General features: G+C 46.7%; 3 protein-coding genes across 4 annotated transcripts; all 3 read right to left on the reverse strand.

Annotated features, from left to right (window-relative positions):
* Positions 1-642: 642 nt before the first annotated feature.
* BIRC5 (baculoviral IAP repeat containing 5) lies at positions 643-1425 on the reverse strand (the record flags this gene model as incomplete). The annotated part of the gene is made up of 4 exons (XM_079532430.1): positions 643-726; positions 907-1024; positions 1109-1218; positions 1309-1425. The coding sequence occupies 4 exons, from the start codon at positions 1423-1425 to the stop codon at positions 643-645; spliced, it is 429 nt and encodes a 142-aa protein (XP_079388556.1).
* A 3100-nt stretch (positions 1426-4525) lies between these two features.
* On the reverse strand, positions 4526-19946 carry KAT14 (lysine acetyltransferase 14; the record flags this gene model as incomplete). 2 transcript variants are annotated; one of them, XM_079550496.1, is made up of 10 exons in its annotated part: positions 4526-4699; positions 7284-7474; positions 10266-10441; positions 10957-11093; positions 11620-12188; positions 13081-13497; positions 13978-14159; positions 15713-15834; positions 17823-17941; positions 19691-19946. In XM_079550496.1, the coding sequence occupies 10 exons, from the start codon at positions 19944-19946 to the stop codon at positions 4526-4528; spliced, it is 2343 nt and encodes a 780-aa protein (XP_079406622.1). The 2 variants fall into 2 exon arrangements, with proteins under 2 accessions (XP_079406622.1, XP_079406621.1); XM_079550495.1 differs by having other exon boundaries at positions 13081-13500.
* A 276-nt stretch (positions 19947-20222) lies between these two features.
* On the reverse strand, positions 20223-21517 carry PET117 (PET117 cytochrome c oxidase chaperone; the record flags this gene model as incomplete). The annotated part of the gene is made up of 2 exons (XM_079532438.1): positions 20223-20372; positions 21422-21517. 2 exons carry the CDS (start codon positions 21515-21517, stop codon positions 20223-20225), a joined length of 246 nt encoding a protein of 81 aa, XP_079388564.1.
* Positions 21518-26498: the final 4981 nt, after the last annotated feature.

Raw genomic sequence — 26498 nt, forward strand, 5'->3', positions numbered from 1 at the left:
TTCAAGGCAACCTGGTGAATGCTACTAAAGACAGTCTGATACCTGAGCAACAGCACTGCAAACTGGGCTTTGATACCATTATTTTTCCATTGTGAGGTTAAAACTGCATTCAGTTTGCTGCATTGCCTTCCTCTTTTACTTATAAATGCTTCTACATGAGACAACAGCCAAGTCTAACAAAAACTTGTAAGGATACTAAGCACACTATGGTTTGGTATTACTAGACATTATTTGACACCACAATCATATGTCCCTAAAGGAGTTTCAATCCTTTTTATTTCTAAAAGTAACCATAAGTACCAGTAGCATTCAGTACAAAAATGGAAAGGTCTGCTAGCTCTCACAAGTTTTTGCAGCAGGGCTACCAGCACTTCTCAAATGGGAAGAACTGAGTTTACAAAACAGAATTTAAAAAAGAACAAATAAAAGCACCAGTAACGGAAGAATAAAAGAATCCCTGCTGAAAAAGACAATCTATGCAATGCACCACATCCCAGGTACTTCTCAGACAGACTCAGATAAGTAAAGAAGAATTCAGCGCTGTTTTGCTACTCAGAGGTGTGGCCATTGCAGAAGTGGTCCCAGGAAACAGCTTTTCAGACAGCATGGCAGTGTCAAGGCACATACACCCAGCACAGGAGCCTAAGGGCCCATGTTCTCTATCGTGTGCCGCACGTCCTTGGCTACATCTTCGATATCAGTCTCCTTCTGAGAAATCGCTTTTTTCTGCAAGTGAAAACAAAGCCTTATGCTGCCTTACTGCACGGGGCACCAGTCGGTACCAGGGCCCCATAAGGGCTGGAAGCAGGGCAGGGCAGGGCGGCAGCAGGGAGCCGGGGCTGGAAAGCAAACAGCTCTTCCAGCCTCGGCGGTAAGGGAAACAGCACGCTGCCGAGGGGTACGTACAATTACGTTTTTGGCCCGCTTTTTATCCAGCTTCAAGAACTCCTGCACTGTCAGCTTAGCGGGATCTTTCTGAAGAGCGGCAAAAGCGCAGCCCGCGGAGTGCTTTTTGTGTTCCTCCCTAAAAAAAACACAAAAACAACGCCCAACAAGTTCGTAACGGCGCCCGCTCCCTTCCCCGGCCCGGCCCCGCCCCCCCACTCACAGCGGGTCGTCGTCGGGCTCCCAGCCCTCCAGCTCTTTGAGGCAGAAGAAGCACTGCACCACGTCGGGGCTGTTCTCGCTAGGGCAATGCACGAAGCCCGCCGCCGCCATCTGCGGGCACAGCCAAGGCCGTCAGCGCCACCCGGACCCCGCCGCCCCCCTCCCACCCCCATCCCTCCGCTTCCGCCCGGGAAGGCTCACCCGCTCGGGCGTGCAGGCGCAGCCCTCGGTGAAGGGCCAGTTGCGGAAGGTGGCGGCGCGGGTGGAGACGAGGTAGACCAGCCATTCCTCGGGCAGCGCTTCAGCGTAAGCCGCCATTTTTCAAACGGCGGCTGTTGGCCGCGCGGGGCAGGGCGGGAACGGAGCGGCGCGGGGGCTGCTGGGAGATGTAGTCCGCGTCGGGGCGGCAGCCACCTTGCCGGCGTGGCTTAGGGCGGAGCGAAACTTAACGCCCACCCAGCGCTGAGGAACGGGCAGGACAAGCTGATCTCTAGCAGCTCCCCGATTGCGAAGCATCAAAGCACACACAAGCGCTTGGAGAGGTCTGGGCTTCGCTGTGCTCAGCCTCCGCTCCCACGTAACAGCAATATGTCAAGAGGCACAAATGACATCTGGTGCTCAGCTTTGCTGCAGCTGCTTTACAGCTGCGTCAAAAGCTCCCTCATCCTGGTGCTCATCAAGCGAGGGCAGGCAGAGCTCTCTGTCAGCCCTGGTGTGTTTTCACAGGGCTACCAGCCCGTATGTGAGCACACACCTGATCTCACGCAGTGCCTGTTAAGAGTCTGGCCCCATCATCTCACCCTCAGAAGACTCATGCTGAAAGCAAGGGGTGAATTTCTGCTCAAATAGTACCTCCTTAGCGTGCTGTGCTCACCCACACAGCCAGCAGAGTAGATATCATCTGTAACAGACATCTTGAGCATCCAAGATATGCCCCACCTGCATTCTGAACAGGTACTGCCAGCTTCATCAGTGCCCTTCAGATCTGGTTTGCTGGGATCCCTTCACCAGTCACAAATGCCTTTTTAGATCATCGCCATTTGTTTTTGCCCAAACTACCAGCAACACAATCTTTAAGACAGCTGCACTTTCTTCTCACTAAAGCCATTAGGATCAACAGGAAAGGACTTCATAGGGAACAGTTCAAAGCCATTTGAGACTTTCACAGGCAACACTAAGGAACAGGGTACAGTTTCCCAGAACACGTTAAAATAATACCAAGGGATCAAAACTAAAGGCTACAGTCCCACAGATGTGGAATGCAACAAATACAACAGGCAAGTGGCTGATTTTTCAAGAAATAGAGGCAAATAAGCATGAAACAAGTCATCTCCTCCTTCAAGCTGCAGAGCAATTTCTTGCTCCTCAGCCTGCAGAACAGCGATAGCTATCTCCAGCCCCTATAACCTTTACTGAGTCCATTCCAGAAGCTCCTCAAACTCTTAAAAGCCACCTTTGAGAATGTGGTGCAGAACTGTTCTTCTACAGATAATCTTTTATGCCTGCTCTGGCCAGCAAGGATAGAGCCTGCTAGGTCCTGAATGCACGGCCTCTGAGTGGATGCCCAAGTAGCTGCAGGGGAATCCTGCCAGCGCTCCTGTGGAATTTTGCCTTAGAGAAGCAGGAGGCATCCCTCTATTTGCCATAATTTGGTTTGCCAAGTGCAGAAAGACAACAGAAAGTCAGCTTAGCAAACAGGATAACTACAGATAGGCTCTTTCAAGGGAAGGGCTTTACTTTAATTCCATTCAAAAAGACATTTTTTTCCTTTCCAAGTACAGCTAATTCCTAACACCAGTAACATGGAAAATTTTCACAGTCATCAAGCAGGCTGAAATGTGCATGGATGTTAGGTCACAGTTCTTGGATGGGTTCTTATTTCCTCCCACTAACACTGTTTTTGATTGGATGGAGATACACATCGGCTACACAAAAGCATACTACATGTCCACCTTCCTGCTGCTACCAACATGAAGAGTCCATTAAGGCAATACAATAGCCAAGTACCTAAAAGGTATACACAGTAGATTTAAAACATATATTTGTCGTGCAGCTCTCTGTGGGTCTTGATGCAAAAGGAACAAGGCAGAGAATATGATTCATACTTAAAACACACTGACAGCCTTCAGTCAGAAAGCAGAGAGAAGTGCCAACTTCCTGCTCTTCTGCAGTAAAAAAAAAAAAAAAAAAAAGAAAAAAATCAGAGAGAAAGCTGCTGCTGAAGTGTATAAAAGGGCTGGTATACCCTGGTATCTGACTAACTGTTGTATTTTGTTTTTCCTTAAATTCTTGGCTATTATTTTTTATTCTTTGCTCTCCTCTTTACTTTGAGCCATGAAAACAGAGTCTAAACACTTCAGTGAACTGGAACCAGCTCACCTCTGCTCTCTCTCTCCAAGCTACAAACAGGTTGCTTCTACAAACCAGAGCCTGAATTTCAAACTTAACCACTGACTTTTGCTCCTGCTTTCTTCTAGCCAGAGTGTCTACAGCAGGAGGAGGCAGATACTGGCTGGAGCCTGTGAGGCTGGCTCTGTGGTTAGAGGTGAGCCCAAAAGGCTGATCTTCAGTATCAAGAACTGGCAGATAGGCTGTAAGATCTCAAAGAGCTCGTGTAGCAGCTACTGTATTCTATCTCACCTAGCTACAAACCCACCTGACATCTTGTTCCTGAACTCAAAACACTGCGTGTTACAAGAACTTCACAATGAGCACAGAGTCAACAAGGGTGAAGAAGGCCACAGGCAAGGAGCAGAACAAAGACATCTCCTCTGGGTCTTCTACTTAGGATCACGCAAGTTCACACACACTTCATTATTCTAAAACACAGCCTCAGTATTGCTATTCTGGCCCATGCAGAGCTTTCCTAAAGTCAGAATCCAACTATGTCACTGATATTGGATTCCCCTTCATGGATTCAAGACGTGGCTCCTAACAGAGCAATCAAATCACAGAAACACTGTAGATGACTTAAGTTTAGATGTTCATTTTCCATAAACAAAACATAAACAAAAACCCTGTAACTTGGGATAGGTTTCAAAATTTGAAATCCATGGGGCTCCTCTGAAGTGACAAGTTCTGGTGTTTTTGTTTTTTGGGGTTTTTTTTTTTTCCTCCCTTTTTCTCCAGTGGCAATCTCCACAGCGTCAGGAAAACTGCATAAGAATCTCTGTCTTTCAGTGGCTTCAGCATGTTTCTGTTGGCATTTCTGGGCCTGTCCCTCAGAGAGTGTGAATCAATCCTCTTGGATTGCACTTGCAGCACACAACATAGCACTGTGGATATTAGAAGTCCTATCAAAAAAGGCCAATGTGCATTCCAGCTCTCATGTGACAGCCAGCATCCTCTGCTGAAAGCCACAGTCATACCTTGCTCGACAGGCTGGGCTTTTCACAGATCCCCCAGTGGCTCTGGTAGATCAGCGCCGCAGTCTGAGAAAGAATGCATGCTTGCACTCCTTACTGTCCAAGGGATAATATTTGTCATAAAAATCCAAAATGTATTCTTCAGTCTTAAATCCAAATTTTTGGTAGAGCAGCATGGCGGGGTTGCTTGCAGAGACGTGAAGGGTTACATCTTTGCCCATGCAGGTCTGGCAGGGGAGGAGAAAAAAAAAAAAAAAAAAAAGCATCACAGCAAGAGAATGAAAAGCCTCTGGGGAAATGCGGAGGTGAAGAGATTCATCAGCTTTGGTATTTAAGTTACTGAGAAAGTGTGAGAAAAATCCTAGGCCTCAACACAGACATTTTCACACATAGCACCAGCTGAAACATGAAGGCAATACTGCTCTTCCTCAAAGCCTTTGTTTCTGGGAAACACGGACTCTGACAATGAATTCAAAGCTTTGGATTCTCATCTGTAAGCTTCCCATTGTCAATTTCTAAGTAATTGTTAATTAAAAATAATCTCAGTGTACTGCACTAATCTCAAATACTTAGTGACAACAGCCTGAAGAAAAGACAAAACATGCCAAAGGATCAAGTGCTGTGCTCCTCCCCATTAGCAAACAGGGCTGAACTCTCTGGGACTGTGCTATAACGCCAGTGCACCTCTGGGCTGTCACACTGGAATTCCTCCACATAACACCCAGCTTCTCTCCCATCCTGCAGGGCATGGCACGCATCTCCTGAGAAGACAGGAGAATTCAGTTCTGACAGCAATTGGCATTGCTGAAGTTACCATAAAGATCCAAGGTCATACTGGGCACCTTTCTCTCTGATAAACTAATAATATCACAATGTTTCCTGCTTTCCTTTAGTGCTTTAATAGCATCCTATATATGTTGAACATGTGGTAACTTTAAGTAGTAACAGCACTCAAAGAATTCTACACAGCATATCATTCCAAGTGAAAAGCTCTCATCAGGATTTAAGGAAAAGAAAAAAAACAACAAACTGAAATACTCAGGAACCACCTTGGGGAAAAAGAGGCTGAGATCATCAAGAAGATATACTTTGGCACTCTGGGCCAGATGCATTAGAAGGTGATTTCTGAAAACAAGTCCATCATCAAAGCACTATTTGCTTCAAAGCATTTTTTGTTAGATTATGCTGTTCCCAATAAATCATCCCCAAAATAAGCACATTGATCTTTACCTGCAGAGAATGAAACACTACCCTCCATCCAAACAGTGCACAAAGGTGGCCTTAGCTACAGAGAACAGCCACTGGTGTCAGCCCATGCTGTCTACCACTGACAAATGTGCAGCAATGCAAAAATAAATCTAACATGAGCCAAACGCACAACAGTGATGTCTCATTGCTAGTGAGTCCAATCAGCCTCAGCCCTACTTGGCTCTCCTCAACACGATAAGCTTTTTTGCTAGTTCACCTGAAAGTAGAATTAGAATTAACTGGCTGCGATGGGTCCTAAAAATATTTGTGGTGATTTTGCACAGCTGACTTGCAAACACATCCCAGCCAGGAAAGAGTCCAGCTGCTGGATCCCTGCAAACCTCAGCTCACCTCCCATGCCTGTTCCCACTGGGAGTTGACATCTCACATCAGCTGTCTACAGTTCACAGCAATTTAGTTAAACGCTTTAAGGTGGAGATGTTCAGGAAAGGCAAGGGGTGAATTTAAAATAGACTGCCCTATGTGCTGACACAATCTAACAACCAGTGAGAGGTGGGCACTGCAGAAAGCTTTGCTGGTAGAATTACCCATGGGTGGCCAAGAAGAGCTACTCGCAGTAGAAACTGCTTTTCTGAGGTACAAATCACTGTTTCTACAGATCTGCTAGAGCTCATTCTCTCTTTAACCAAATAAACATTAGTGAAAGCAGTTTCAATGGTGAGCTCTTGCTAGTGCAACTTAACTAAACCAAGTTAAGGAACACTTCACAACAGCAGCTCTGCCAAGAGAGCTCAGGGAGTGCTAAAACTGGGTCCTGAGGAAGTACAGCTGGGCTCTGATAAGGACATCTGTCTGTACCCTTACTCAAAATTACACTGGCTTTCATGCAATTCAATTCAAGAAAGTAACGGAATTAAGGACACCTTAATAAGAGCATTCATTCAGTGGTTTCATGAAGCTTAACTCCTTTAACTTTTAAGGAGTTGTCCTTAGTTAGCTCAGATTAATTTTCCCAAGTGTCCTTGTGCAACAAAGCCTGGTACAAGCTGGTCTGAACAAATATGAATGAGGTTGCAAACACTTATTCTTTATCTTCAGCTCCGCTGGATTTTATCCAGCATATTAGAAGTGAAGGAGAACGACTAGGACCAGTTAAGTGATTTAACACAACTGCACTGGTCATGGAATAAGCTTCCAGGTGTAGATAAGAAAAAAATGCCATATATACCAACTGCAATATTAGCACTATTTTTCCCTTCCGTTCCCAAATTTACAAGATTGCTGTTATGGGAACTACTGACCACTGGAATAAGCACAGCTAATCCCAAAAGACCCCATCACCTCACTAATTCCGAGGACCTTAGCACCACAGTTAGTCTTCTAAGCACATTTCAGTTTCTGCTTTTCAAGTAACTTCCCCCCATAAATCTTCCTACATGCTGACAATCTGTGCAGCTATATGAGCAAACAAAGGGCAAGGGGAAAGGGGGAACACAGCACTACCTACTCTTGAACATGTGCACACGTACATACCAGGAAGAAGGGAGAGCTGGTGCTTTAGCAAAGACATGGGATTCTTTTTGTTTTTGTTTTTTTAATTACCTGGATAAGATGATAAATCATGAAGGTTGCAATTCCAGCTCTTCTCCACTCAGGGTGAACAAACAGAAAAGAGATGTAAGCTTCATTGTATTTCACATCTGGCACCATAAAGCCAAAGGCAATGATAACTTTTTTGTAAAGGACAACAACACTGAAGTCTGGATACTGTAGGCATTCTGACAAATCAATTCCTACAAAAAAAGAAATAAACAGTTGAAAGCACTACAAACCAAATGGAAAGCAGGGCTACACTGTCACACTTGCATGGAAATTTAGATTTTTAAGCCCAGTTACTTGATTTCTTCCTCTTATCCATTTCCAAGCCCTGTGATTGACAGATGTTTCAACCAAACACTTAAACAAGATGAGACTTTTGCCACTGGTAACAATGGACACAGCAGTTAGAATGCACAAGGGGGAAAAACCTGCTTACCTGTTCTGGAGAAATAAACTAAAGCCAAATTAGCTAAAGGTAAAACTCAAAATCAAAAAAGGAATGGTTTAAAAAATATTTTAAAAATTAATAACAATCTCAGTACCCAATTAATCTTTCCTTGGTTTGTATCCTGAGCCGTATCAGCAGTCTGTTGGATCCAGTCCTAAACACGTATATGGATTAAGACACTTGCACATATGCAAATATTTTCTGGATCAGGTCCCAGTAAATCTGGGATCCCCTTTGCCTACAGCTCTTGGGGCCGCAGTAACACTGAAGGACAAGGGCTTACTTCACCCATCTGTGCCTGCCAGCACCAGGCAGACACACACCGTTACTACCGCAACCGGCAAATGCCAAAGGACCTGTCTGCAAGCAAAGGGGAGCAACACAGAGTGCACCAGCTGGCTTCTGTGTGGAGTTTGTAACCTTACCCAATCACATGGCTGGTGCAGCCTAAGAGCATCTAGACAGCATGCCAGGGCCAAGCATTTAGCTCACAGCACAGAGAAGTGCTCGGTAATTTGTCTGCATAGACAGGCCCTACACGAGGTGCAGGATCACACTGTCTATTTCAGCCTCACATAGGCAATCTGAAATATTCCTGTAACAGGGGGTAACAAAACAGCAGAGTACGTTCTGCAGTAATGTTTATCACTCATAATGAGATGTGAGACTTCAGAAAGCGCTAGGCTTAAAAAAGTGGGTGAATTATTTTCTTGCTCGAGAGTAAGACGGGTGGAGTAAGACGTAGGAGGAATTGATTGGCAATAGGGAGCAGCGTTAATTATCTCAAGGCTGCAATTGACTGTGAAGTGCCTCAGAGCATGTCTGTACAGGAACACTACTGCCCTGAGTGCTCTGGTGGTGGTGCAGCAGTGCCGTACCCGCAGGAGGACGCTTAGCTCAGTACAGTTTACCACTCGTCTGCTCAGGAGATGTTTCCCGTTGGGGCATGAAGGCACAAGATACCATGAGAGACAACAAAGAGGAATCTTGCTTCACTTCAGCTCATTTGAGGTAACTACTCCTCAGCTTGTTTCTGCCTTGAGATAAACAAGAAAAGTTTTGACAGGAAGGACTTAGAGATGTGTAAGAACTAAGGTCTGGACTCACCCCACCTGGGGAAGTGCCTGTGACTAAAGAACTCAGTCGGCAAGACAGTGTCACTACTAGAAGGCACTGAGTGCACTGAAGCGCACTAAACACAGTTCAATGACAGTGCACCTGATAGGTCAAGTTGACAGCTGGCCTTCATGATCTTGTAAAGTCTTTTCCAATCTAAATGATTCTATTTCTCTGAACACCACTGCTATGACATCCCCCCAGCCGTGCATCCCATCCCCAGCTAATCAGCTGCACCAGCCCAGCGTAAACTAAACCTCTGGTGCCCACACAGACACTGTGCTTTACATCTCCTGCTAAAACAGATCAAGGTGCAATAATATTATAGCCCCAGCCTCAGAAAATTTACACCTTGGAAAAGATTTTGAATTTTAGAGACTGGGAGTGTCAGCTTTCTGATTTAATGATGCACAGTCCCTAGTAGGGTGGAACACACCCATGCTCCTTATGTTAAATAAGACAAGGTGAGTCCTGAAAAGCTTGATGAATGCGCAACCCAACTTGGCCAGAACTTCAAATGCATTATCAAAAGAGGATAGACTATGACAAAAGGGTTCTGTCTCTGTCAGGACTGCCGTATCTTGTGAGCTCCCAACTTGGCATATCTTGCCTTTCACAAGCCATCTTCCCCTGGAATGTACAGTTTGAACAATAAGTAGCACAAAGAGCTCTGATCCTGACTGCAGCTTAGGAGCACAGCTGAACTACAACCAACGTTGAATCATTATCTGCAAATCAAAATGTAAAGCAAACAGTTATTTGGAATAAAGGCGTGGACTGTTTACACTGGGCTTTTCCAAATTACTCTGCAGTGTTGACTTCTAATCAGAAGCTTCACTGCTGTTATTTCACAAGAGTTAGAGGCTACAGTCTAACTGTTGCCCCAACTCCACCCAATAAAGGGCAGCCACTGCCCCAGGGATCTTACAATTAAAGAGATGATACATAAAAATCAATATTCAAACTCTCTCATACATTGCAAATATCAAGCCTTGAAGAAATAAACACAACACTGAAACTTGTAGTAGTGTGATTCCTAGATTTCACTTCAATGAGCATTAGACCTATGGTATAAAATTGTTTACATTCAGCCCACTCCCAAACCTCCACAGCAAAAGGTTCAACTGGTTCCTTTATTTTAGTAACTGACTATTTCTACTGGCATCAGTGATGTTACTCAAAATAACCTATTTCTTTAAGTGCTGTGCTAATTGGGGCCTAATTGCCCAGTTCTAAATGATCTCAAAAGACAAAGACACCAAACCCACGTCTCCATCTCAACCACATTCCTATGATGTCAGATAATGGTTTTTTAAGAACTGAGCCAGACACCAACTGAAGAAAAGTTTGGCCCCAGAATGCTTTCTTTTCTGAACAAAACCACTTCCTTCTTAGAAAACCAAGCATCGAAGGAATCTTACCAGGCCAGAAGAATTCGTGGCACATAGAGTTTATAGTAGGGATGTGATTAGGGCGAACGTAGCAGTAATCAATGGGTGCTTCTGGCTCAGCCTTCCAGCTGAGATCATTCCTGTGTGGATACGCCCAGATTTGTGCCAGCAGCTTCAGTTTGGGGGGCTTTGTCTCATAATCACGCCTGCCAATTAACATGAAAAGCAAACACAGAAGGCAAATGAGGAACAATGCCACTGCAGTCCATAAAATATTTTCTGACATGCTCTACTTGGAACAAAAGAACAGTCTTCCATTCATGTGGGAACACAGCATATTGCTCAGCAATAGCACTGTTGTGTCAGAGATCAGAACACTTCGATCCAAAGCACATTGAGGCAGACTTTATGGCAGCACCAAGGATATTATGGGTCTGACCCAAGAGCAGGCACAACTTGCACCTAAGAACCATGGTTCCTCCTCTGCCCTGCCCCCTCTTCCCTTGGAGACTCCCCTTTCTAATGCCAGTTTAATTATTCAGCTAAACAAAACTATCTTTCCAAAGTTACCACAGGATACTGAATTGTACAGCAGTGAGCGAGGATGGCTGCCCAGAAGAAAAGCACCCTCTCCCTCAAGAACACCTCTTGCTCAGAGGCCACAAAAGGTAGGCTGTTGTTTCCAAAGCGAAGAGCAAATTCAACCTCTGGCCACCTGTACCTGATGTACGGTTTCAGGACACGAGATGTGTAAGGACTGACAATGCTGTGGTCTGGCAGCAGGTCTTCTGACCCTACCAGTCGATACAGGAACTTTGTTGTCTGCTGTCGATATCCCTTCATGGCAGGCAGCACTGTCTGCACATACAAAAAAAATTCAGAACATTTCAGGAAAACTAGTCAATGACTTAACACAAGGGAATCATAATAACAGAAAGAAAAAGGGCCTCTCATTACAACAGGATGATCTGGCCCCCGGGATGACTGTCCCACCTCAGAGGAACTGCAATGCACTCACAGATTCAGCAGCCGTAGCTCGAGCTGCACTTACTGCACAGCGAAGCACTCCAGGTAACCTCTTTCCTACATGGCATGAAAGAATAGTTGGGTACCACCATGGTTTATTGGGCAGGACTGGAGTACAAATACATAGAAATCTGTGGTACTTATACTGACAGACAGCTGTGCTGACTGAGCATTTCCTGAGAAAAAAATGGAGCTTGTGAAATAATCAGCAGGTACACAGCTCCAAGTCATAGTAAGCCTTGTTCACATACATCTTTCAACTTCCCAGGCCAGATATTCAAAAGGTGATGCTGCTGCTTGCAGCAAAAACTCTAAAACAACCAGAGTCAAAGGATCGCTTAGATTTAATGGCACTCACTTGGTATCTGTCCAAGATCCTGAAGTCTTGACTCGTAGTTCTGTAGGTCGCTTGCCCTACTGGGGACCTGGAAACACCTTCTTTGGCTCCATAAATCCCATCAACCAAGAGCAGTGCAGCATTCACGACCTGGTCCAAGTCAAAAAGCGGCAGCCCCCTTTCCCTCTTGGCTTGCCTGACTATCAGCTTGCGCCTCAGCCTCCGGGCCTCTGGGGTCATGCTCAGGGCATTGGGACAGGCTTCCAGTCTCTTCAGCAGCAGCTTCTCCTCATAGATGCTAACAGAGGTATGCTTGGGAGCTCTGGGTTTGGCATCCTTCTCCAGCTGTGGTTTCCTCTTGTCTCTTCCCCTCAACTGCAGAGGCGTGTTTGACTCTTCAGGATCTTCACTGTCACCTTCCATCCTTTCTGTTTTTTCTTCTTCACTCTCCACTTCTTGCTTGATCTGCTCAGCTGTCTTCACTTTTTTTCTACTTGCTATCATGGTCCCAGCACCAGCAGTCCCACTCGGGGGAGGCACATACTCTATTCCCGGGTCTATGACTCCATCTCCTTCCATCTCCTCATCATCTGCTCAAAACACCATAATAATCCAGGAAGAAAAACGTGAACATACAAATCCCATTGCAAAAGGGGCTCTTGCAGAACTTTTCTGCTAAGGAACAATACTGTAGGATACCCAATAGACTCAATTTTCTGTATACTCCAGGCCTCCAGATTTGGGACAGAGAATGCATTAAGGAGTCCAATTTCGGGACACAGAATTGATCCTTCTAAGATACCTTGCAATTTGGCATCCAAAAACATCACACACACTGAGCTGTAAAGCTCAAATATTAAGTTGCTGAAAATTCCTGAACACAATCAAATGGTGAACTGATGAGCTCTATCTTTAGCTAGCATACCCTGGAGAAGCTTTGTTTAAAGCGATGTAACAATTACAAGTCACAAACGAACAGCATTTGTTGCTCTGCAGAATGTGATTCAATGAGTCATGAGGGAATCACCTGAAGTTGATCCAGGGGAGGTTGAGGTTGGATATAAAGAAAAATTTCTTCTCCAAAAGAGTGGTCAAGCACTAGAACTGGCTGCCAAGGCAGGTGATGGAGTCACCGTCCTTGGAGGTGTTTGAGAAACATTCAGTGTTGTACTAAGGAACATGATTTAGTGGGGAAATACTGGCGGTAGGTGGATGGTTGGACTAGATAATCTTGGAGGACTTTCCCAAGCTTGGTGATTCTATGACTACCTTCCTTCCAACAATACGTGATTTACTCTCTATCTTCTAGATTAGAATGAGGTCTGGCTCCCCAAGGAACTGCCAGCATTCGCTATGTATCACTAGTCTGCAACCATCTTAACTTTAAAAAATCCTGCAGTTTTGAGAGCTCCTTTTTTTAACGTCTCCTTCTTGACAACTATGTGCGGCTTATTATTAAGAGAAAAATACAGCAGCTCTTACCATGAAACAGGGCCTGTGGTGGCATGACATCAGGGATGAGATCTGCTTCTGAGAGAAGGCTAGGAGTAGCTGAATGAGAGGCTGGCGTGCCAGGAGCAGAGAAGTCCAGAGATGGGGAAGGAGAAGGGCTTGTCAGAGGAGTGCGGTCTGAAGAGCTCAAAGAAGAAAAGTCAATCACCTCTCCTTTCTCAAGGACAATATCGGGACGACGGCCTCGACTGGAGAATTTAACAGGAGTGGAGGAAGTGCTACGGTCCAGGAAGCCGGCTGCCTCCTTCTGGGCTCTCCGAATATCCTTGGCTTCCTGAGTGCGAGACCTCTTCTCCTTCAGCTCCATGGCCGATTCAACTGGATTGCGGCTCACCCGTTTCCTGAGACCTTCCACAGTAATGATGGGATCCAGAGGTGGCTTTGAAGCTGCTGAAGAAGTAGCTTGCTTATTCTAACATACACTTAGCTCCTGCAATCACTGTATACGTACTATATAGTGATAAGAACACACTGCCTTGAAACTTGAGAGGATCCGTTTTCAAGATATACATGAAATTTACTTCAAGGCATGTAGCAAAGTCAGTGCATCATTAAAACCTCACTTAAACCCTGTTCTTGCTCCTCTACACTGAAGGGAATTTGCATTTAGTGTGAACAAAATGAAAATAAAACAAAACATTCCCTTGGGTAAAGAAGAACAGAAGAATCACAGATTTCAGTTGCAAAGAAAAAAAACACCACCAAAAAAGCCCACACAGATCTCAAAAGCCTTTAAATCAGTTAGCACACTGCAAAAAGGAAACAAAATATAAAAGGCTTTTCTTTTAAGCAAACTTTTGTCATGTTTTCCAGCTCTGTCAGCTCTGGCCCAGCTAGGAATCTATATCCCATCTGGGAAACAGTTACCTTTCGCCTTTAGTGTGGATGCAGACAGCTTTTCCCCTTCAGGTTTCATTGTTGGGGGTTTGTTATGAACCAGTTTCCACCACCCTGGTTCTCCAAATTCCTGGGCTCCTGAGCGGAAATACAAGGGGCTCCCCACAGAGAGACAGCCAGCAACTGTGCTCCACCATGTCGAGGTCTTTTTCCTACAGTGGGAGATATGGAAACAAGCGTTAGGTCCCTACTCACCAGCTGTGCCTTCACCCCTAAGCCTCCCCACTGCTCAGAGATGGTAAGGGCAGAGGGCTTCAGGCACTGACTGACACAGCAGGGATTACGTACTCCCTCAATTCCAGTCCTCCAGCAGAGAAAGGATTAAAGAATTTCTTCTCAGAAAAAGGACAACCTACAATCAACAGGCTCTGACAAAGTGCTGCATACCTACGTTCCATAAACGCCAGACAAATTGAGCACAGCGAGATGTTATTTTTCTTCTTGTGACAGTGAGTTGCGATACACGTATCTGATGGAGGACAGGCTAATTCTGCCACTAGCACCCCTGCAGTGCCCTTTAAACCTGGGAGATTAACATCAAATGTCCCAGTTCAGAGTCTGGAGCGACTAGATCTGGCAAGTATGAACACCACAGCGGTTCCTGAACTGTCACACATATGGTTTAGCTGTCCCTGCTCCACCAGAGGCTAATCCAGGCAAAGAAGGGAACCAACAGACTCGAGCCAGTACTCATTTCATCTGAAATCAATCGGAGCAGGGACTACCTCGCCCATAAGGCAGGTCTCAGGAGGCAGCAGCAAACACTGAGAGGCAAGGCTCCCTGAGAGAGGGACAACTGGCCATCAGCTCCCCTCCTGCCAGGGTCCCATTGGTTTCCAGAGGGGGACTAACATTGCTGGGTACAGAGCAAGGAGGCACAGGCATGCAATGAAAGCAAACAACAAATCTGGATAGGGAGAAAGGCCAGATCTCACAACAGAGAAATCCTTGAAGCCAGGAGGAAGTCTGTGAAACCAATAAGTACACAACTTCATAGGCTTGCTCAATTCTTTTCCTGCCTCCATAGCACATGCATTAACAGTGACATTTGATTTTGACAGTGGCAGTATGCTTAGAAAATAACACAACATTCACTTATGCAAGGCACAAGACACTGTCACAAGTTACCATTTATGAGAAGGGTTCTCATTCTAACAGCTTCCTCCTCAGTACACACTGACTGAGAAAGAATTTACCATACTGTGCAATACCTATTAAGAGCTATTTTATTAAGATCCAAAACAAACTAGAAGACAAAGCCCAGCTTCCCTTTGTCGTGAACTTGATCATACAAACTTTGGAGCTGAAGAACAAAGTACTTTGCTGAAGCTCTTTCTTTCAAGTCCAGACAGATGACATCAGGATTAGCCCATCCCCTGTGAAAATTTAGTCAGACTGAAAAGCTTTGTGGGTTCATACAGTATCTAAATGAAGATAAGAAATAATTCCAAAACATATGCAGCTACACTGCTACATTTTTTATTTTGCTTTTTTTCCCCTTCACATTGAGAAATGCTTATTTTTTCTCAAGATTGCCCCTCATGCCTATATTCAGGTTCTTAGTACTAAATACTTCAATTTTCTGGCTAGCTAGACTCAACAGAGACATCCCTAACTAACCAGGGCTCACGTTGCCCACCCGTATACCAGTTTTTAATTCATTCAGCTCACCAACCAAAGCTTCCAGGACACAGCATATCTTTACCTGTTTCCTAATAAGAAAGTCCAGTGTTTCTCAATAAAAGCACAAATATCTTCTTTCCATCTGAAGTACCCCTGACGGCCAGTTCCTTCCAGAGACAAATTGTACATTGCCAGCATGACAACCTGGAACAGAAAGCAGTGGAAACCAGTGCACCTTTTCTGCTTCTCCTGGTGAGCTGCCACCCAACTGTGTGACGCTATGCGCACAAATCTTTGCAGCCTCATAGATATCTTATTTTGCAATATCTCTCAGGCAATTTCTGCAGTCTTTCTTTCATGCTGCCTTTTCTCATCTCTCTATTGTTAGATGAACATTCTTCTGTCTTTCCCCCCCCCCCCAGAGATTTCACCACCCTAGGGGAATAAAAGCTGCTTAATTATGCAGGTTTATGAAGAAACACAAACTTCTGCAGTGGGATAAATCAGTCATATGGCAACTGGGATCTGAATGCAGTGTGCAAGTATGAAGAGTCTTTTTCAAAAGACAAAAAGAATTGCGACAAGCAATCCCACTACCTTATTCATCAGAAACATAGCAGAGTCTTCCCAGATATTTACTGTTGCATATTAAACTGAACGCAGGCTAAACTATGTAAAAAAATCACATAACATCTTCTAATATTTCTTGGTATGCAAAATTAAGTTTGTCTCCAAATCACAGAATGGCTTGGGTTGGAAGGAACCCCAAAGATCTCCAAGTTCCAAGTACTTTGTCACAGGCACAGGCTGCCACTAAGTCAAATACTAGATCAGGTTGCCCAGGCCACACCTACAAGGACAAGGCATCCACATCATCTCTGGGCAGTCTGCTCCAGCACCTCACCAAACTCTCAGGAAAAAACCTCCCCCTGACATCTAATCTAAACCTCCCCTCCTTCAGTTTAAAACCACTCCCCCTTTTCCTATCACTATCTACCCATGTAAAGTTGATTTCCAACACATTCATCAACTCCCTTCAAATGCTGGAAGGCCACAACGAGGTCTCTTCTCCGCTTTCTCTTCACCAAATTGAACGAGTTCAGTTCCTTCACCCAGTCTCCATAGGAAAGGTGCTCCAGCTCTCTGAGCATCTTCGTGGCCCTCCTCTGGAGAGAAGGCTCCAAAAGCTGCACTTCTTTCCCATGTTGGGGCCACAGAACTCCAGATGGGGCCTCACAAGGGCACAATAGATGGGGACAGTCGCCTCCCTGTCCCTGCCTAGGGAGACTTTCCTCTTCACCAGTTCTGATTCCATCTCTCCCTCTGACATGCCACCCTCCTTCCATTCTGCTGAAGAGGGCAGAGCATAATGCTGCTGACTTTGCTCTCTGGTGCACAGTTGGCAACACTGACTTTTTCACCTTGCAGCCCTACACAGGATGCCAGCAGAAAGCACTGCAGAAGTTACACCTGATGTTTGAAATGATCTATTATGAGACAGCACACGACTTCCGTCACAAAGAGCAGAAAGATGTCTTGTATACACCTCCGAGTGCTCAGCATTTGGAAGCACTTAATGCTGAGCAGTAGCTACCACTTGATCAAATCTATTTATGCAAAAGCAACTGGCACTTCCTGCGTGCCCCTCAAAGTAAATCTGCACTTTACTGGGAGCAAGACATGCATCACCCTATCCACACAGTGGTTGCTGTCTAATGCAGAATATTTTGACTGCTCAGGTGTATAAGTGACTGAACTTGCAGAATCCAGCAAGAACTGTTAGTAAGCAAGCAGCCAAGTTAGAGCTTTGCATTCAGGGAACTGGCAAGCTTTGTGTTTGTGTGCTGCCACCTCACTAGTTTTATATTTGCTTGTATATACAAAAAACTGTTCATGCCTAGAAGCCAAGTTGCATTTTGCTTTTCCAAATTTGCCTGAAGCCATGAAATCCACGTGCAACATGAGTGAGGAGGGAAAAAGAGGAGGAATGTGGTTTGTGTGATTATCTTGCAACTTACTTGCCAAATACTCAAATTCTAATCTGCAGGCAATCCTCTACTAATTAATTTCTGCAGTTCACTCATATGTTTGTCATCTGTACCCAATCCTCCTTTTCTAGGTAATACATACATAACAAACAACAATTCTCTCAAGTGCTGTGGTCGTTCTCCTGGCACAGACATTGTACTTACTTGTTGCCAAGTTAATCTCAGCCGCTCAAATTGTTCTTTCCCATCTTCTGAGCAATCTGAGCAAGTAAATCTGAAAAAGTTATCTCCTTTGAGATAGCTGAGCTGTTCTCTCAGTTGACCTAAAATCAATAGGCAAAAGATCACACTTTCAGTCCTTCCATACAAAGAAAAGCTGCAAAAAAGATCTGGATTCCCTACAACATCAGGCAGAAAAGCACTTTTGCCTTTTCCTAGAGTCCAAAGACCCAAGCAGTACCCAACAAGTGCTGGCACAAGCTGTAATGTCAGGTATGGGTTCATTTTACAGTTGCAGCAGCCAGCAGTGACTATCAAAAAAGTACAGGCGTTAGAAAGTCTCATTCTACTTCGCAGCTGAACACAGCCAAAGGACTTCCTCCACATTTTTCATTAGTTTTTGCTTCCCAAGAATAATCTATATATTGCAATAAATAGCCATTTTTCCCATTCTACGTGATAACAAATAACAAAAAAACAGCTGATCTGCTAACCCTGCAAGAAGTTTGAATAAATGTCATCTACTGGGGTAGAGACAAATACAAAGTAGCATGCATTAAAAGCTAAATGTTCTAATTCTGTTTCAACAGCAAACAACAAACAAACAAACAAATCAGGATCCCTAAACTCAACAGAGATGAAAGAAAGCAAAATCAGAAGAGAGGGAAACAGAGGATTATGGCATTTCTGAAATACACAGGAAAGGTCTGCCTCTAAAAGCGTTCCATCTCTTTCATTACTGCTCTTGGGATCTGTTCCACAGCAACAAGAGGAACATCCATCTTTGTAAAACAGAGCAAACTGAGTGTTAAATTGAGCGCCCTGAGATCTCATGCTACCTTTAATTCTATTCCTTTTTATTATTATTATTATTAATACATTTCAAGCTAATATGTCCCACTGTCTGCACAGCATCATTTTAACAGTACTATGCTGGCTCCACCACATTATTAGCAATGCTTACACCATGCCTTGAGGGATTTCTACACTAGACTCGTGGCAAGTTCTAGGATATTAATAAGGGCAGCTCTGATACAGCTGTGAAATAGGTGTCACAATGAAGAGTTCCATAATGCTAATCACAGAAATAATAAAAACACAACAACTAGGTAACAAAACAACAACAAAAAACAGTGCTTAGCAATACCTAGGTTTTGGATCTAATAATAAAACCAACTGTTTAGAATTCCTAATGTAAAGCCTGCTATTTTGGTAGCAGGATACACCTTATGTCAAGCAGCAACAGCAAAGGGATCTAGTTATCTAGCTTGCTCCAAGCACCCCCCAAAGCTAGACACACTTCTGCAAAAGCTAAATTGAATTCACATTATGAGAAAATCATTAGTGCTGAGATTTACCCATATGCTGCACATATGCAGCAAGCTAACTAGGGAAGAAAACAATAAAAAAGAGAAGTGGCTCCACATCCAAAGGGTTCCTCCACAGACCTTTGCAGAAAGAGTTCTTTCTTTGAGAGGAGTGAGAGGACAACTCACTTGGCCAAAGTCCCTTGGCATGCCAGTGACAGGCCTCAGGGCAGCATGTGCATTTCTGATGTCCTATCCTTGTTTGGCAGTAATTAGAGCAGACAGCCCCCCTTCTTGCAGGGAACGCCAGCTAACAACACCCACACAGCTCATGGGTTGAGGTGCCCAACACACAGAACAAGCAGCATGAGGCAGCTGGGCTCTGTGCTACACCTGGACAGCACTTTCACCCCATCCCCGGGACATAGCTAACCAAAAGTCACACAGAGCATACAGGACAGCACAGACACCTTGTAAATCACAACCCTGGTGATGCCAATTGCACGTGGGAAAGGCTACAAGAAACAGCAAAGCCAGCCCTCTTACTTGCTGGAATCCACTTCTGGCACTTCTCGCAGTAGTAGGACATCTCCTCCATCCAGGACGCATCACCTTCATCACTGTTCAGTGAGTCTCCACTCTGGTCATGGGATAAATCCACCGAGGCCTGGTCCTCAGACTCTACAATCAGGAGGGTTTCCCCTTCCACCTCACCCTCCTCCAAGCCCTCCGAAGTCGAAGTCCTCGTGGCTTCATCGTCATGGCGGCTCAGCAGCCCGCTCATGTGGACGTTATTAGCCATCCTTCATGGCCTACAGCAGGATGGGGTTTGCATGACAAGGAGCCTGTCCTCCCCACATTCACAAGTCCATCCACACTGGATGTGCCAAGTCTCCAATAGTACTGGTGATGGAAGAAATATTTTGTGTGTGCCCTATAGCTTTTGGTACAGGAATACAACGTGTCTGAAAGAAACAGTCTTCCACAGCTGATCTTCGTTTACTGAAATACTTGAAAGTACCTAGAATGCAATCATCCCAAGTGCCTTGAATCAAACCTCTCACAAGTCAGGTCCCACCTAGGACTGCTGGGATCCCTTTTCCATGAGCATCTTCTCTCTTTCTTCTGTAAGCTGCTTTGTCAAAGCAATCTGCTCTTCCAGCAGGCGAATGTTTTCCCTTTTCTGATTTTGTCGCTCCAGATCTCTGAGAACACCACTGTGCAGCCTCTGAAAGCACAAGGGACAGGGTTTATCACAGCCTGTTCGATCGTGAACTTGACCAACCCCACCTGGGCTCCAGTCCATCTTGCAGGGCTGCTCACCGTGCCATACTGCCTCTACAAACCTCCTACAGCCGTAAGGCCCTGCGGTGCACTGGTAGCTCCCACACCGTGCAGGATGGACACAACCTGTAACAGTCGGGTATCTCTGCCCAAAGCCTCTACCCAAAGCCAAGCAATTTCTCCAAAAGTGCTATTCTGCTTGGAGAGAATTGGTGGCAAAATAAATTTAAGGAAAAACCACCATTTTATCTTGATTTGCTTATGTCTCACTCTTTATTTTTTTTAATTATTATTTAAAAAAATAAAGCTAGTAAACTCTCACTGTAAGGCTGGCTAAAGATCCACAGCCCGCTTACGCCAAGCTCTTGAAACAGCAGGGGACTTCATTTGCAGGCTGCACTCTTATCCAGAACATTTGTTATACATGAGACACACGGCACTGATGAGCAGTTTGCACACTGACAGCTAAGTCACCAAGCAGATGTAAACAGCCTTAAGATTGCAGCTACTCTTTTGTTTCCTACTTACGCTTTTCTGTCTCTGCTACCCATAATCACAGAACGGTTTGTGTTGAAAGGGACCTTTAAGACCACCTCGTTCCAACCCCTGCTATGGGCAGGGACATCTCTCCCTAGAGCAGGCTGCTCACAGCCCCATCAGCCTGGCCTGGAATGCCTGCAGGGAGGGGCATCCGCAGCCTCTGGGCAACCTGTGCCGGTATCTGGGAAGGCACCCGGCAGGTTTCTGCCGGGCACCTCTTGAAGCCGTGAGTGAGAAGTGCATTTTGGGAGAGAGAAGCTCACAGCAGCGGCCTCATCAGGTGCCCCAACCAAAGGCACCTGCCATCGGTTAGCAAACGAAGAAACTACAGCACACAGAAGGCGCAAAGAGCTGCGAGCCCCATCCTGACAGCGGCAGAAATACGCGAACGGACGAGAGGGCATCACACCGCTCCGGGCCGGCCGGCCGGCCTGCCTCCCCGCTCCCGCTCACCTCACGCTCCCGCCGCTGCTGGACGTGCACGGCCGCGATGGTGGTGGCGGAGAGGAGCGCGGTGACGACCAGCACCGCCCGAGAGCTCCTCGACATCGCCGGGCACGCGCACGGCCAACAGCCGTTAGCAGCGCCCGCCACAACCGCCTGCCCGCCGCGGGGGAAAGGCGGGACCGGGGGAAGGGGGGGGTGAAACGAGCCCGCCCTGCCGAGCGCCGAGCGCTTCGAACCGCCGCCGCCAGCCCTGAGTAGCGGAGGGCCGAGAAGATCAATGGCATCCTTGCTTGTATCGGCAGCAGTACAGCCAGCAGCAGCAGGGAGGGCATCGTCCCTCTGTACTCAGTTCTGGTGAGGATGTGCCTCGAGTGCTGTGTTCGGTGCTGGGCCCCTCACTACAGGAAAGACACTGAAGTCCTGGAGTGTGTCCAGAGAAGGGCAGTAAAGCTGTGAGGGATCTGGAGCACGAGCCTTAGGGGGAGCAGCTGAGGGAGCTGGGGTGGTTCAGTCTGGAGGAGAGGAGGCTCAGGGGAGACCTTATTGCTCTTACAACTGCCTGAAAAAAGGGTGTGCTGAAGAGGGAGTTGGCCTCTTCTCTCAGGTGACAGCAATAGGATGAGAAGGAATGGCGTCAAGTTGCACCAGGGAAAGTTCAGGTTCAGTATAGGAAATATGAGTGGTGAGGCATAGGCACAGGCTGCCCAGGGAGGTGGTGGATGGAGTCACCATCCCTGGAGGTGTTTGAGGAAAGGGTAGATGTGGTACTGAGGGACATGCTTTAATTGGCAATATTGGTGGGAGGTGGATGGTTGGAACTTAATTCTTTTATAATTCTATGATCACAGGAGGGTTGTGGTCAATGGCTTTATGTCCAGGTAAAGGCTGGCGATGAGTGGTGTCCCCCAGGAGTCTGTTTTGGGACCTGTGCTCTTCAGCATCTTTAACAGTGAGCTCTAAACTAAAAGAGAGGAGATTTAGATTCCATAGTAGGGGGAAATTCTTTACAGTGAGGCCCTGGCACTGCTGCCCAGAGTAACTGTGGGTCCCCTATCCCTGGAGGCACTCCAGGCCAGGTTGGATGGGTCCTGGGCAGTCTGAGCAGTTGGAGGCAGCCCTGCCCATGGCTGGGAGTTGGTGAAGGGGCTTTAAGGTCCCTTCCAACCTGAGCCATTCTATGATTCCATGATTCTGTGTTGAGTTGCTGCTTTCAACTCACAAATTCTTTACCACCAGCAGATGGGAGTTTTATTGTGAGAGGTGGTCTTATCCCTGACTCCTTCCTATGCTTTTTGTCCAAGTATTTGCCAGTGCTGTCTGTCAGGTGGGAACACAAGGATTTTCAGCTCCTCTAAGACAGGCTCGGCTATTTCCAAGTAGAGCATGGAGGTGCTGCACTGTAGTCAGCTTTGATGACACTAGTGGGGACCTTTGCTGTGAGAAGTTGGCCAGGGCACATCCCCTGAGTAGAACAGGAAAACTGAATGCATGAAGCCAATCCTTCCTTGTTATAATCTTCTTCATCTGTCTGCTGAACAAATGTGATTAAAATGAAAGGTAAAATTAGTGGAAATGATAGCATTTCAATTTAGTATAATAGTTTTGCTCACGTTTGTATGTTTACTGTTATTAAGACGTGCATAAGTGCTTGTAGCACAGCCAAGGCCACCGGGTGCCAAGAACAGGGTTGGGCCAGATGTAGAGCGGGTGTGAGCCAAGGCACAGTGCCTTTGGCACCATGGAGGGGCACAGCTTGCCCAGCTGGAAGCCAAGTGCCTCTGTGCGAGCCTGGCATTAATCACTTCAGGGCCCAAAACCCCAGACAGGGAAAGTTGAGGCTGTGGTTTCACAGTGGGGATTTCTGGCTCAAGGTGTTCCCATTTTCCTCCCATCCCTCCTGAGGGCCAAGGGTTGCTGCAGTGCTCACCTTCCCCAGGGTCAGTCTGCTGTGGTCTACCATTCTGGATAGTTGTTGTCTTTCCATGCTCAGAGTAAGCTCATTGAGGAGGTGACCTTTTGGAAAACCAAGCTAGCTGTGGGCTAGACTGGCAACTAGGTCTGGCTTAAAACCCCGCAGCAACTACATGGAAAAGTCCCCCTTTCTTTTTGTGTGAAGCTGCTCTCCAGCTGGATGGTGTGGACAGGCAGTGTGCATACAGCCAGAGGCATGATGCAGGGATGGAGAGCAGGAACGGCATTGGAGGGAGGGAGACTGAAGTGCCCTGCAGTGATACTGCTGGGGAAGCCTTTCAGCTGGAGATTAGCACAAGGGGAAAAAAAGAAGATTTCAGAGTTACCTACAACAAATACAACCTTAACCACCCACGAGCCATTGCAGAGACATCTCACAGGACTTGTGGTGCCACTGGTGGTAGCTTATTGCAAGGAGTCAAGCCACACTGCTGTGGAGCAGAGAGTGAGATGAGATATTGAGCTTGTGCTGAGGGAAATTGGCTCAGAAGAGCCTTTTGGGTTTTTTTTGCTGGCTCACCTGGTTTCTCTCCACTTAGGGTTTCCTCGAATAAACACCTTGGTTTGCTAATAGAGGGTTCCTGGCGTGTTGCGTCTGTGCTATTCTTTGATGTCCTATTTCCTGTGCCTCTGTTCCTCCTTTGCTAGCCTGGGCATAGCAGCATGCATCATCTCCCAGAGAAGGGCTTGCAATTCAGCCAGGAAAGGGTTTATTCGCATGTGAAGGAGGCTGTGAAAAGCTAGAGGCCATTTCCCTCCTGGGCAAACAGCTCAGATCTCTACAGTTATCTTGAATAAGCGTCTGAAGTCAATGCTTAGAGGGCATTTTTATCCCGGTTTCCTAAGAAAACGAAGCTTGTGCAACCTCTGTGCCTCATTCACCCCCTCCCTTCCCCTCTGTTCATGCACAGGCGTCTGCCAGTCTCCCAGATGAGGCCGCGTTGGAGTTTCTGTGTCAGGAAGGTTTCTGTGTTCATCTGCCAGTTCCAGCCCTTTCGATAGGCGTGGAGGAGTTCTTGCTGTGCTGTGTGTGAAGGCGTGGTTACACTGAAGCAGGAGAGCAGGGTGAAGGTAAGGGGTGGCTGCAGCACCTTAATCCATCCACCAGAGAATCCAGCCCACGGGGCTCTCACTTGCAGCTCACCTAGCAGGTCGTCAGCTGCTGCAAATCCCCAGGAAAACCCCATGAGATGTGACAGGGATGGATACAAAATATGAACTGAATCTATTTCCAGGTTTCATTTGCAGCCTGAACACAGCCCCAGTTGTCCCACCTCTCACTCCCAGGGACAAACCAATCTACAAGCACACAAAGCATCATGAGTGAAAACCCTGAAGATGCGTTTCCCTCTTTGCAGAGTCAGCTCTTCCTCCTTATGCAGCATTTGCGCATACCCTCAGCGCCCCACCAAACAGCCAGAAGGAAGGCAGAAGGTTCAGACACCACCCAAAGTATGTATGATCCCCTTCACACGGTAAAGCCCAGCAGGGCTTTCCAGTGCTGCAGGCAGGAATGCACCCCCCAACTGCTGTCCTGTGTGCATGCAGCCAGCAAGAAGGCTCAGGAGGATGGAGATGAGTGAGCAGAGATGTCTGAAAGGGAGAGAGCCTCTCCTACTGCTGTTAGCGCTGATTTTCTTACAGCAGTACTAACAACAGTGACAAAAATTATCATTACTGTGTTGCAGGTATTTTTTTCTCACCGCAATACTGTTTCCCTTCTAAGAAAAGTAAGGATCCCCCCAACAGCTGCAGACCTGATTGCTGCAACGTGGACATTGCTCAGGTGCAGCCTGCCTGGCCAGGCAGCCCTTTTCCCCATTGGATTTGAAGGGCAGGGAGTGTTGCATCATCAATATGAAAAAAAATTCAAAAACAGAGGTGGGAAATGACAGTATATTAAGGGCTTTCTGTCCCTGCTCTGTAGTTAAGAGGGAGGGCAGTCGAGGGCTTCTCTGCGTGCAGACTCCACAGGCAATATGAATGAACGAAATGCACGCACTGAAAGTGTGTTATTTCAGCTGGGTGAGCTCCTCTCCAAACAGACGAACGTGTGCATAACGTGGGCTGGTTTTACTTTCCGCCAGGCACCAATGAAGTGAATGCTACCAGGGTGTCCGTGAGGGGATTCCACGAGCCCCTGCCCCCCTCCCACAGCAGCGCGGATAGGTTGGGCTGCTCATCCCACAGTCTGACGCCGCTAGGATCTGAATGATGAGGAAAAAGAGAACGCCTAGGAGGAAAGCAGCCCGCTCTCTCGACTGCAGCAAAGAGCAGCGCAGGGCTCTCTGTAAAACAGTTACTTCTGATTTTAATTTGCCTGCGCGTTTCCTCCTTCGAGGGGAGGGCAGGCAGGGCAGGCGCCGCTGTAAGCGCTGCCGGATTTACAGCCACCGGCGCACAGGTTGGCCGGCGAGCCCTGCTGCGCCCCAGGTAACCCGCGGCACGGGCCGGGCCGCCGTGTCTCCCTGCTTTACCCAGGGCACGGCTCTCCCGCTCCCTACCCCACCGACTGCAGCGTCGGGGGGCTTTGGGGTGCTGGAGCAGGCGCCCGGATAGGGAGCTCCCCAGGCTCCCGGTGGTGTGGGGAAGGGCGGGTGAAATGCAGGTCGAGGCCAAAGTCTAGCAGCGAGGCGGCAGGAGGAGGATGTGAAAACAGCTCTTTATAATTATATTGGTGGCAATTTCACAGACCCTTGTCCGCAGATGGAGCGAGGCAGGCAGCGCTGCTGGGAGGCTGCTGTGGGCAGGGATGCCAAAAGGCGTGGGTTTTTTTTTTTTTTTTTTTTTTTCTTTTTTAAACTATTTTTTATTTTTGGTCTGGTAAACATTATAAAGGGCATCGGTGATAAAAACCCTTGTGCAAAAAGGAAAAAAAAAAAAAAGAAAAAGAAAAGAAAGAAAGAAAGAAAGAAAAACGTTGTCAAAGCAATTCTGAGAGAAATCACTCCAGAGCTTGCATGACAAAGGTGGCCCTGCTGGAAAAAGATCTCGTCCCATCTGAGGCACCCCCACCACTGCGATTCCCTGAGGACGGGGATCGCTGCTGGGGCCGTGGAGCTGTTTGGAGCCGCCCAAACAAACTGGCTTCAGTGGGAAGCTGGGGAGGGGC

The sequence above is a fragment of the Tetrao urogallus genome (genome assembly GCF_951394365.1).
Source record: "Tetrao urogallus genome assembly, chromosome: 2".
Taxonomy (NCBI): Eukaryota; Metazoa; Chordata; class Aves; order Galliformes; family Phasianidae; genus Tetrao; species Tetrao urogallus.